The 12777-nt window shown below is 37.5% G+C and overlaps 1 protein-coding gene across 1 annotated transcript in view; it reads right to left on the reverse strand.

Moving 5' to 3' along the window:
* The window catches only part of LOC133173750 (E3 ubiquitin-protein ligase MYCBP2-like), a 51923-nt gene that overhangs the window by 18885 nt on the left and 20261 nt on the right, over window positions 1–12777 (reverse strand). Inside the window, exons 40-59 of the mRNA XM_061308773.1 lie at window positions 12274–12455; window positions 10988–11127; window positions 10777–10874; window positions 9219–9398; window positions 8791–9019; window positions 8553–8671; window positions 7500–7587; window positions 7214–7269; window positions 6738–6910; window positions 6307–6451; window positions 5823–6008; window positions 5557–5728; window positions 5339–5427; window positions 5015–5131; window positions 4607–4832; window positions 4315–4439; window positions 1880–2138; window positions 1728–1784; window positions 1323–1625; window positions 373–486 (exon numbers count right to left, since the gene is read on the reverse strand). Of these exons, the coding sequence (XP_061164757.1) occupies window positions 373–486; window positions 1323–1625; window positions 1728–1784; window positions 1880–2138; window positions 4315–4439; window positions 4607–4832; window positions 5015–5131; window positions 5339–5427; window positions 5557–5728; window positions 5823–6008; window positions 6307–6451; window positions 6738–6910; window positions 7214–7269; window positions 7500–7587; window positions 8553–8671; window positions 8791–9019; window positions 9219–9398; window positions 10777–10874; window positions 10988–11127; window positions 12274–12455 (3058 nt within the window). The remainder of the gene's footprint in view (window positions 1–372; window positions 487–1322; window positions 1626–1727; window positions 1785–1879; window positions 2139–4314; window positions 4440–4606; window positions 4833–5014; window positions 5132–5338; window positions 5428–5556; window positions 5729–5822; window positions 6009–6306; window positions 6452–6737; window positions 6911–7213; window positions 7270–7499; window positions 7588–8552; window positions 8672–8790; window positions 9020–9218; window positions 9399–10776; window positions 10875–10987; window positions 11128–12273; window positions 12456–12777) is intronic.

Consider the following 12777-nt stretch of genomic DNA (forward strand, 5'->3'; position numbering starts at 1 on the left):
GTACCAGTATTTATCATAGTTCTGAGTTATGTACAAGTATTTATCATAGTTCTGAGTTATGTACCAGTATTTATCATAGTTCTGAAGTATGTACAAGTATTTATCATAGTTCTGAAGTATGTACCAGTATTTATCATAGTTCTGAAGTATGTACCAGTATTTATCATAGTTCTGAGGTATGTACAAGTATTTATCATAGTTCTGAAGTATGTACCAGTATTTATCATAGTTCTGAAGTATGTACCAGTATTTATCATAGTTCTGAAGTATGTACCAGTATTTATCATAGTTCTGAAGTATGTACCAGTATCTATCATAGTTCTGAGGTATGTACCAGTATTTATCTGAAATCAAGTTCTATTCCGAGGCTACCTTGTTTTTCTGTGATGGTAAGATGGGGACTAGAGCTTCGAGACCCCGATTTCTTGGGAGTCCCTGGAGGGGAGGGTACTGGAGTTGGTCCATTTCCATTCGCTCGACTCTCACCTGAAATTATAGTATTTATTCTTCATAAAATGCTCGAGGGACATAAACAATGTTTCATACTACAAACAGAAAAAAAGTCTGTTTCAATCTCTCTTTTTGACTTCAGAGAAGATATACATACAGAACACATACATAACAACATGCTAATGACAAAAGAAATACTTCCTTTTATTGTCGGTCCAACAAAAAATTTATTCATTGAAAGGTACTCAAAGAAAATAAGAAGTGTCAATCTGGGATTTATTCAAGGTTTTATCAATATCAACAAGAAATACACCAAATCTCTGAATGGACACTGGAAAAGATACACCATCCTTTGTCATGTTGTAGAAATAGAGCACAATATAGTATTTCTAACACAGTGACAACATCTACTACCAACTCACCAAACATATAGGCCAGGTACGACACGTCCCGACAGCCACACACTCAAAAGAAACAGCATCAGACAATAATTAGGGGCCAGTCAAACAGCATCAAACAATAATTAGGGGCAGTCAAAAGGGTGTTCTACTAATGATGGCATTAATACATAGTGAATGGATTCGTGGAATTCAAGTGTGCAGGAAAAACTACTGTGTTCTGCATTAATTGCATTTTCAGACTCTAGACATACAATGTACATTTATTTTCCAGATAATGTAGCTTTAGTTCAAATACATTCATAATATTACATTACTATAGCGAATTTTCATGATACAGTGCATACATATGACAGAAAGACAATCTTTGTGTGACATATCTTCCCATATCTTTTACTCACAATATCTGGCTACATAACAGATGGACCAAGAAAGATTGAAACAGGTGTGATCTGCCATTTGTATAAAACTTACCTAGAGCTTTGACCAGCTCCTTCACAGATACACCCTGTAATTCAGCAGGGAGGGGATGGCTAATTTCTCTTCTGGATGACTTTGGAGAGCCTGAAGCTGGGGATCTAGTTGTGGACACGGGGGACGCAGTTTGGGCAGAAATATCCATTCTGGAGGGAGAGAGGAATCCCGGGGAGGCAGAGAGACTACCAGGCATAGTGTTGACTTTTGTCATATCTCGCTGTATGGGGCTGCTCTCAAAGCTTGATCCAAACCCCCCAAATTGTAAACCACTGGGGTTTCCAAAGGTAGGAATGACTGATCCTAATAAATATTCAGTAAAAATATTTACCATACTAAGTAGATATAAACAGTTTTGACAGAATAGGGTTTTATTATTTGTTTTTGCAAACATTTTTTAAATACCTGAAAATCCTGGATTTAAAACATTTCCAGGTAGACTAGCACTTCTTCCAAATGGCCCTGTAAAAAAATAAAGTAACTGATTAGTTCCTCTACCTGATTGATTTAATATAATTCTCAATGTTATTATCACTGCTAGCAAATTTGACCAATACCTGAAGGAGGGCTACCAAACACAAATGGCATCTGTGGTGAAAAATCAAATCCTTTATTAAATGTTGGAGGGAGGGAGTTAAATGCAAAAGGGTCATTCTGTTTTCCTGTTGCCAGGCCTCCTAGGTCAGATTCATGTTTGAGGTACACAGTTCCATCCCGCCCTGAAACCAGGACCCAGGCTTCGCCTTGTTTGTTCTGACAATACTGCTCTACACTCTCTGGATCCAGTCTCACCCATCGACCATCCTCATTTGTCACCTGCAAGAAAACAAGTTTTACAGGTGGAGACATCCATCTTTTAAAATGACTTTCTTGTCATCAACTTTGAAATGGTTCAGAATGATCAGCATCTGACATGATCCACATATATGTACTAGTATTACAAAAGAATCTCATTTATCAGTAAAAAAAAAAAATATCTGAGAAGCTCACTTCACTCATGACACAGATCCTTAACAAGAGGCCCATGGGCCACATCGCTCACCTGAGTAACTTTGGCCATGCTGTTCATTACCAGACTTCCCCCCTTGTAATACCTATTGTAGTCCCGCCCTACCCCCAGGGGCCATGATTTGAACAATTTAGAATCTACACTACCCCAGGATGCTTCCACGTAAGTTTCAGTTTTTCTGGTCCAGTGGTTCTTGAGAAGATTTTTAAAGATTTTTCCTATATATTTCAATGTAAAACTTGGATTCCGTATTGTGCCCCCCCCCCCCCCCCATCCCCGGGGTCATGATTTGAACAATTTAAAGTGTACACTTCTTGAGGATGCTTCCACATAAGATTCAGCTTTTCTGGCTCAGTGGTTCTTGAAAAGAAGATTTTTCAAGATTTTTCCTATATATTTCAATGTAAAACTTGGATTCCCTATTGTGGCCTCGCCCTACCCCCGGGGGTCATGATTTGAACAATTTAGAATCTACACTACCCTTGGATGCTTCCACATAAGTTTCAGCTTTTCTGGCTAATGGATTCTTGATAAGAAGATTTTTCAAGATTTCTCCTATATATTTCAATGTAAAACTTGGATTCCCTATTGTGGCCCCGCCCTACCCCCGGGGGTCATGATTTGAACAATTTAGAATCTACACTACCCCAGGATGCTTCCACATAAGTTTCAGCTTTTCTGGCTCAGTGGTTCTTGAGAAGAAGATTTTTAAAGATTTTTCCTACATATTTCAATGTAAAACTTGTATTCCCTACTGTGGCCCCGCCCTACCCCCGGGGGTCATGATTTGAACAATTTAGAATCTACACTACCCCAGGATGCTTCCACATAAGTTTCAGCTTTTCTGGCTCAGTGGTTCTTGAGAAGAAGATTTTTAAAGATTTTTCCTATATATTTCAATGTAAAACTTGTATTTCCTATTGTGGCCCCGCCCTACCCCGGGGGTCATGATTTGAACAATTTAGAATCTACACTACCCCAGGATGCTTCCACATAAGTTTCAGCTTTTCTGGCCCAGTGGTTCTTGAGAAGAAGATTTTTAAAGATTTTTCCTATATATTTCAATGTAAAATTTGGATTCCCTATTGTGGCCCCACCCTACCCCCGGGGGTCATAATTTTAACAATTTAGAATCTACTCTATCCCAGGATGCTTCCAAATAAGTTTCAGCTTTTCTGGCTCAGTGGTTCTTGAGAAGAAGATTTTTAAAGATTTTTCCTACATATTTCAATGTAAAACTTGTATTCCCTACTGTGGCCCCGCCCTACCCCCGGGGGTCATGATTTGAACAATTTAGAATCTACACTACCCCAGGATGCTTCCACATAAGTTTCAGCTTTTCTGGCTCAGTGGTTCTTGAGAAGAAGATTTTTAAAGATTTTTCCTATATATTTCAATGTAAAACTTGTATTTCCTATTGTGGCCCCGCCCTACCCCGGGGGTCATGATTTGAACAATTTAGAATCTACACTACCCCAGGATGCTTCCACATAAGTTTCAGCTTTTCTGGCCCAGTGGTTCTTGAGAAGAAGATTTTTAAAGATTTTTCCTATATATTTCAATGTAAAATTTGGATTCCCTATTGTGGCCCCACCCTACCCCCGGGGGTCATGATTTTAACAATTTAGAATCTACTCTATCCCAGGATGCTTCCAAATAAGTTTCAGCTTTTCTGGCCCAGTGGTTCTTGAGAAGATTTTTTAATGACCCCACCCTATTTTTGTCTTTTCTTGATTATCTCCCCTTGTAAGGGGACTTGGCCCTTTATTTTAACAATTTAAACTCCCCTTCCCCCAAGGATACTTTGTACCAAGTTTGGTTAAAATTGGCCCAGTGGTTCTTGAGAAGAAGTTGAAAATGTGAAAAGTTTACAGACGGACGGACGGACAGACGGACGGACGACGGACAACGGGTGATCAGAAAAGCTCACTTGAGCTTTCAGCTCAGGTGAGCTAAAAACAAAACTGAATATTTTATACTCACATCTTCAACAACTGTAATCTTCTCCCCATGAATAAGCATCCCTATGGGTGTCGCCTTGAGGTGTGGCCTACACCTGATGTTGTGTCCTGAGGGTCCACATTTTACAACCTGATATTCACCTGGTCCTAAAACATACAGCAATTAAGCCTGATTTAGTTTGCTTTAAATCTCTTCATGAATAAAACATTTTTAAAAGTACCTTTCCTGAAATATCTTTAACCATTTAATGCAATGTTTGCTCTAATGACGAATATCTAAAACATCAGTATATAGATTAAAATTCACAAAAAACCTCTTTTTGGTGTGACTTCTGGTTTGACAACATCCTGGAGATTTTTTCTGATAGTTTCTTTGATGATCTCCTCCATTAGTGGTTTAGGCTCCTCCACAGGGACCAGCAGGGTTTTCCCTAGATGTTGGTTGTACTGCAGGGCCCACCCCTCCACATGACCCTCCTTGCACCACTCGTTAATGGATGCCTGACTCAGTCTCAGCCAAACCCCATCATCATTGTGAATCTGCAACGGTCAAAGCTTACTATAAACAATCCAAAGGTTCATCACTGAATGCTTGTATGTTATAAATTATTTACTTTTTCAACATATTCAACATGCATGGTTTTTTTTGTTTTTTTTTTGTATTATCAAAACTTCAAAACCAAAATTGTATTTTTTCCCCTTTTAATGATGACACTGCATACCTCATCAACAAATGAAATGATTCCTTCAGGCTGTATGACTCCTATGTACTCGCTCTGTAGAGATGGATTTACTCGGATTCTTAGTCCAGCGCTGTATTTAGCAACAAATTTCCTCATCTGCAATACATCAGGATTATCAAATGTAACATAGTTCAGGACTTCAAGTATATAAGTACATGATCAACACATCAGAAAAATGAACTCAATATATATTTTCTTAAGTTTAACAAAATATAATTCTGGTATAGTGGAAATAACCCGCATGTGTAATGTGCTTTTTACTTATTTGCATAACCAACAACAAGTGTAAATATCCAAGTGTACCTTATTTGGTTGATGTGGTTTTTTCTCTGTCTGGGTGGGTGGAGTCACTCCCTGGGGTGGATCTTTTACTTCCAACTTGTAAATTTCACCTGATTAACATAAATTCCATTAATTATGTAATAAATGTAATACCAAGTACTGGTACTCAAAGTAAAATAACCTACTGCAATGATAAGCTAGCAAAAGGAGCTGCTCTTGGTAATGAAAAAGACCCCTACCTGTATCAAAGTCATCAATAGTGACAAGGATTTTGTAGAGGCCTATGTTGCTCGGTGTCCAGTTGGCAACATACGTCCCATCACTATTACATCTCACCAGCATGTTCTCACTCGGTCGAGGTACAGCAGGGGCAGCATATCTCAGCTCCTCAAATGAGTAGTTCTCATATGCCTGACCAAATCATAAACAGGTATTTATTTTTTACTCTTTTAGCTACAAACTTAGATGATAGCTGTCGAAGATTTTCCATTTCAAAATGGCTTACCTTCATCATGCTGATGGCATGGAAGATGTCCTTTCTCTCTCTGACTGTTGCCTCATAGGGAATGTCCTGAGGAGGGGGAGGGTGACCCCCAAATATCTTGTCTCCCTCATCTGGTCTACTCAGTCTTCTAAGCCTGCGCTCGTCACCAGAGATACCCTGGTCAATTGGGACAGCCTTTACATTTACCTTAAAGGACAAAGTAAAAGTCTCATAGTGACTTAACATAAACACAATTTGATCAAAGAAAACATCATCTCATACAGTCATGTATAAAAAAACTAATCCTATTTTGAAATGTCAATGTAAGGTGTTTTAATTTAAATTATCTTGATAATTTCCTTGACCTTGCAAACACTCAGTAACAACCTAAAGCAAAACTTCCAGAAAAATGTTTTGAACCTCCAATTTCTAAATACTGTATAAGTTACATGTTAGACGATTATAACAGAACTTAGGATTAGGTACATGGACCAGCTTAACAGACCTTAAGATTAGGTACGTGGACCAGCTGACCATACTGATCCTTGGTCAAAACGGTGATGAGAGCTGGCCATCCACAGCGGAGATCTTCCTTACTGTACATCAACTCACACTGACTGGGATCCAGGTAGGAATCTGGCTGGAGCCATCTACAAATATAGAGAATGTCAGAAGCATGAAACATTGACAATGCTTCATCATGGCCATCCATCAAATGTTTACTATATACAAAATTATACAAGATTAAGAATACAATGATTGTGTGATCTGACATTATAAAAGAATTAAAAACCTTTTAATGGAAGGGGGAGGGGGTAATTTTATAAAGTTTGCTTTAATTTTCCCAAAGAAATTTCTTTTAAAAGACAAAAAGATAATGGACAAAATGATCTACATGTATTAAAACAGAGATAGGAGTAAGCCTTTAAATCTTACCTGGCTAATCGACCTCCACTGGTGCCTGGATTACAAGCCACAAAGTCCTTCAGGAATGACCTCTCATTGGACTGCCAACAGAATGGCAGGTTCCCCTCCAGGGCTTGCATGATAGTGGGAGGGTGGGAGAGGGCAAAGCCTTTACCCAGCAGTTCTGAATGAGCACTGAATATCTGTAACAAAATAATGAATGGCAATACACTGCAAAACAAATTTCACTTGTTCACAAGACTTTGACTGGAAACAGGTCTCTAAATGATCTTATATGCAAATAATACATGTACTTTATTCATAGAAATGAATAGTAATTGGCAACTGGTGATGCCTTTAGATTCTCTCTCCGTTATGATAATAATTTGGATCTGTTATAACAGCTAATAAATAAAAGTAACTGAAAATTAAATGCAGTATTTAGAGAATTTACTGCATAATGGTTTCACACAATCTAAAAAGACATACATATAAATTGCACTTACCAATTGGGAACCTTCCTCTATATATTCCATGTCTTCCTCTAGTTCTTCAACAGTTACTGCAAGAAAATAATTGTCACATATATATGTATCATGAAAAATATAACACTGGACGATTCTCAAGTATAAGTATTTTCACAACATGGCCTTGATCCACACTTTAAAATTTTTTCATGTGAAATATAAATTAACAGTAAACAAATGTCTAGATTTTTAAGGTTTATGAAGTTTTGTATGTAGTTGGAGCATGCAGTAATTCATGCATAAGCAGCCTTGCTTAGTATATTACCTGGAGGCAGAGCAACATCTTTCTTGATTAAGGAAGCTGCACACATCCCTCCAAGGTAAGATAACTCTCTTTCCAGTTCTGTTACACTCTACAACAGACATTTCAAATTGTACCTCTAATGTTGCACTGAAGTTTTAAATTTCCACTTCAAAGTTAATTTTTTGAAAAAGACATGAGGCGCCCATAAGCCTTGAAGGTCAGGTCATGACTACAACTCCACCTGGATCTAGAACTTTGGAATCATGTGACAGGAATTTTACAGAATGGTTACCATTTCAAGGCATAAAATCTAAATTTCTAGGAATAAAAAAAACATAACAATAGATATGCTTTTTCAATGTATGATTAATTTGGCCCAAGGATGGGGTATGGGCCCTAGTAATCAAATTTTACAATTTAGATAAAGGGTTCATGACTTACTGTCATAATGTATACAATTTGCTTATAAATGATTAGAAATAAAAAATGTTTTCAAATAAATATAATGAATTTTCAATATACTGTATGACCAACTGGACTTCGGGACCATGATTTTCACAATTTGGATGGAGGGTTAATTGTTCATTATAATCAGGTGATCTGTTTTCTTGCTACATATCCAAGAGTGAAAAAGATTTTCCCAAAATCCACAGTATAGATATTTGAAGATGGAATGATTTCTGATACTTTTGGACCCATCCCTCATTGTGAATTTCCATGAACATTTTTTAAATGATGCCACCCAATGTTTACATTTTCTTAATTATCTCCCATTGAAAGAGGGTGTGGCCCTTCATTTGAACAAACTTGAATGCCCTTTATCCAAGGATACTCTGTGACAAGCTTGGTTGAAATTGGCTCAGTGGCTTTTGGAGAAGATGAAACTGTAAAAAGTTTACGATAACAATGACAACAGACAACGGACAAATTTTGATCAGAAAAGCTCAACTGAGCCTTTGGCTCAGGTGAGCCAAAAATAGCCTGAAATTGGTGGCAGCCCTTTAAGAGAAGAAACTAAAAACGTTCAAATTTTTTTACAATAAAAACACTATGTCAAAATCTATTAAAACCAACCTCATCTGGTGTAAAATTCCATTCATATCCAACAACTACACACTTAAATCCAAAGAAACAGGACTTGTCATCTTTCACATAATCTGATGCTGTTTCTAAGGAAAAGACTACTTCATGACCTGTAAACAAGTGTAATCATCATTAACTTTAATTCATCTATCCAATACTAACTTCATAATTAAAGTAGTTTTAGTAATCAATAAAGAGTTACTGTTTTCTCTGAATAAATGTATCTAACCTGGTAAAACAATGGCCGTTTTGGGCCAATTACTGGAACCATGGAACTTTTTCCACATTGGCCAGTAGTTTTGTGTGCTGAGTCCCTCTTCTGGGGAGAAATCAGTGGGGATGAAATCCGAACCTCCAGAAGCAGGGATATACAGCTGAAGGGTGTCCTCGGCTTGAGCTGTACCACACTGGGGATCAAACTCCAACACCATCCACTTAACGGACTCCGGGAAAATCACCTTATTAATAAGTTTAAAATACATGTTCATGTAAGGTACAAATCTTGGCATATTGAATCTTTCTCCTTCTTTGGCAATTCAACATATTTCCGAGTACAAGAAGAGAAGAATGGGCAAATGCCAAAATAAAAAAGTATAAGAAGTGGCATTTTTCAGAGGCATTTTCTAAATCTAAATTAGGTTCTTACAAACTACTTACCTTATAGTTGGAGACAGAAGCTGGTTTGTATGGGTGATCACTTTCAACAATGGCATAGTGCTGGGAGGTGGTGCCATTCTCTGAGGTATCTGGGGCGGGGAGTGGTGCTGGGGACTGGGTGTTTAGTTGAGCCACCTCTGGAAGAATCTCTTGAATTATGCCAAGGATCTGTACAGCTCCCTAAGGTAAAACAATAAACATTCTACTCAGTTACAAATAATAAATATGAAATGAAACTGAAAGAAACAAGAAGTCTGTGAGCCAATGCTCACTAATAATACCCCCGCTCTGATGTGAATACACAAGTTCGGTTATAGACAAAGACAGTGATAATCAGGAAATTGACATCGGATTTGTAAAAACTGAATCGCAACATATGGCATGCCTAAACAAAGATTGTGCTAAAATTTCAAGCATCTGTGATAAGTAGTTGCTGAGAAAACTACGACCAAAATTTGCTATGTATGTTTCGGACAGACGCACGAATAAACAGGAAGTTCACATTGGATTTGTTCCAAAAATGAATACCATTATATGGCATACCTAAACAAAGATTGTATTAAAATTTCAAGCATCTGCAATGAGTAGTTGCTGAGAAAACTACGACCAAAATTTGTTATGTATGGTACAGACAGATGCACGGATAAACAGGAAGTTGACATCGGATTAGTACAAAAATGAATCCCACCATATGGCATGCCTAAACAAAGATTGTGCTAAAATTTCAAGCATCTGCAATGAGTAGATGCTGAGAAAACTACGACCAAAATTTGTTATGTATGGTACGGACAGATGCACGGATAAACAGGAAGTTGACATCGGATTTGTACAGAAATAAATCCCACCATATGGCATGCCTAAACAAAGAATGTGTGAAAATTTCAAGCACCTGTGATGAGTAGTTGCTGAGAAAACTGCGACCAAAGTTTGTTATGTGTGGTACAGACAGACGCACGGATAAACAGGAAGTTGACATCGGATTCATACAAAAATGAATCCCACCATATGGCATGCCTAAACAAAGATTGTGCTAAAATTTCAAGCATCTGCAATGAGTAGATGCTGAGAAAACTGCGACCAAAATTTGTTACGGACAGACAGACACACAGACGGACAGACAGACAGACAGACACACAAGGGTAAAACAGTATACCCCCCTCTCCTTCCGAGCGGGGGTATAATAAAAAACTTTAGTTAAGCTATGGTATAGTTGGTAAATAGTATATATGGTTTTCCAATACTCTGAATTTTACTGTGGCTTAAAGGAAGGTAACAATGCTTTCAGGGATCAATAACATTTTGTAGTAATGAAAGACAAAACCAAATGTTAAGATAAACATATACAGTACATGTACAGCACTTCACTTAATGTAAATTTTATTCATTTCTTCATCACTAATTACTCTCTCTACAAAAGCAGATCTTAATGAGGCATATAAATTTTACTGTGGTGCAGAGAAATTTTACTGTGGATTAAATATTTTACTATGATACAAAAACAGTTTACTGTCATGGCTATGCACAGCAAAAGGTTGGAGAACTATGGTAAAAATCATACCCTGGGATCCTGAGAAGCTACTGGTCCAATGTAAGCAAGAATCAATGGTAGCAGGGAACAAAAGATGTCTGCAACTCCTAAAACTTCTACTGCATATCCTTAAAGTAAAATTTGATTTAAATATAGTTTTCATTAAATTTAAACCTCTTTTGAAACTGAGCCAAGATACACACTTCAGTGTATATTGATAAAATGCGTCAAAAAAACTCACCCTCAGTAGCAAACTGGGCTCTCCTGAGGACATCTGTAGCCACCCTACAAATGGCACTCACTATGTCGATTGCATTCTTCCGAGCCTGAAGCTCAGCCAGGGATTTATTGCTTTGGTAATTCTCTCCTTCTTGTGGGGCACTGAAAATTTCACCGTTTATATTCATTATATACGTTATAGTTACACTATAGATATTAATTGGTTAGCGATAAATACACTCACAGTTTTTCATTCACGAGGGGCGGAGCCCCGAGTGAATAAAAACTGTGAGTGTATTTATCGCTAACCAATTAATATCTATTGTGTAAGTTACTTGTACCAGAGGACCAATGAGAGAAAAGCAAGTTGATAATTAGCACCGCCTACTACGAGGTGTCAAGCCCTGGTCCGTATATATAAGCTGTCTCCATCTGCAAGGATCATATTTAGCTGCGTCACTGCTACCTAATTTGTTGATAAAAGATTCGGAATTGGTACCTGTGAAGATATTGGACCTTTGGAATGTTGAAGACGCAGAAAACCTGATCTTTGTCAGGAACAGGTACAGGGGTAGCGATTGTAGGCTTTTATATTCAAGTCGTGAAGTCTGAAGAAAATTTATCTTTCTAGATCGTTGTTTTTTTTTTTTTTTTTTTTAAAAAGGGGGGGGGGGGGGGTATGGGAAACATTGCCATTGAACTTTTTCTATATGGCAATCAGCGTACAGAAAAAAATGAAATGATTTTTGACATTTTAATGAAAGTTTGAAATGGTATTGGAAGTAAAAAAAAAAAAAGCGGGGACTTCTGATGTGAAATTGCTATTTGTACTTGGAGACAGGAAAGAGAACGACGAGAACTCGAGATAGGACGTATCATTTACTGATTAAGGATACGTGGAGAAAACATACAGAAACATTTATGAAGCTAACATCGACAAGCTAATGTTAGTATTTTTGAAATTAAAAATGTTGACTTAATTCATTCATCGATCAGCCAGGTCTGGAAGTTGACATCATTCATTCATCAGTCAAGGTCTTGTCACAGTATGGCTTGATGCCAAAAGGTGGGCGTGACATAAAAAACTGTGATTCTTCTGGCAAATACACCACAGCAACATCAAAGCAAAATCTAAATTTACCGCCAGTCCTATGGTACCATGATTTAATGTCTCATATTTTGCTTATAAGTACAATACAAAAGGCTTAGTGTTCGTATTATACTGGCATGGCATATTATGTTGTTTCACATTTTGTACCCACCTGTAGCAACGAGAAATGTTTTGATTGTTTTATATGAGGTACTCACCTGTAGTAGAGAATCTGTGGTATCTGACCTCTCATGTGATTGGTTCCATTAGAACTCAGAGAGCAGGCCTGGAATGTAAAGTTTGTCCCATCTGGACATCTGACCTTTGTGACCCCTCCGTCACCATTCAGTGTTCGCATACTGCCATGGTTCTTCAAACGAACTGTGTATTTTACCCCCTCCTGCACAAGAATTACATACAATGTCAGTTCTATGTAAACTAAATCTGTGTTAAACTACTGAAAAACAAGCACATCAAAGATCATGCAAAAAAAAAAAAATAATGCATTGATGTGTATCTACTTGTACAACTTACATGGGGGAAAAAGGCATAAAACTTTTAAAAAGGCTAGTATAAGAAACAAGAGGCCAGTGGGCCACAATGATCATCATTCTCTTCCAGATAATAAATTTATGTACATTTAGATAAATGACAGTGTAATCTCAAATTAAAGTCCATGATTTCAACATTCTTGCAAATGTCTACAAACATACCACATGTGT

Source organism: Saccostrea echinata, unplaced genomic scaffold (genome assembly GCF_033153115.1).
Source record: "Saccostrea echinata isolate AGI-Se365-2 ecotype Australia unplaced genomic scaffold, CSIRO_AGI_Sech_v1 ptg000056l, whole genome shotgun sequence".
NCBI lineage: Eukaryota > Metazoa > Mollusca > Bivalvia > Ostreida > Ostreidae > Saccostrea > Saccostrea echinata.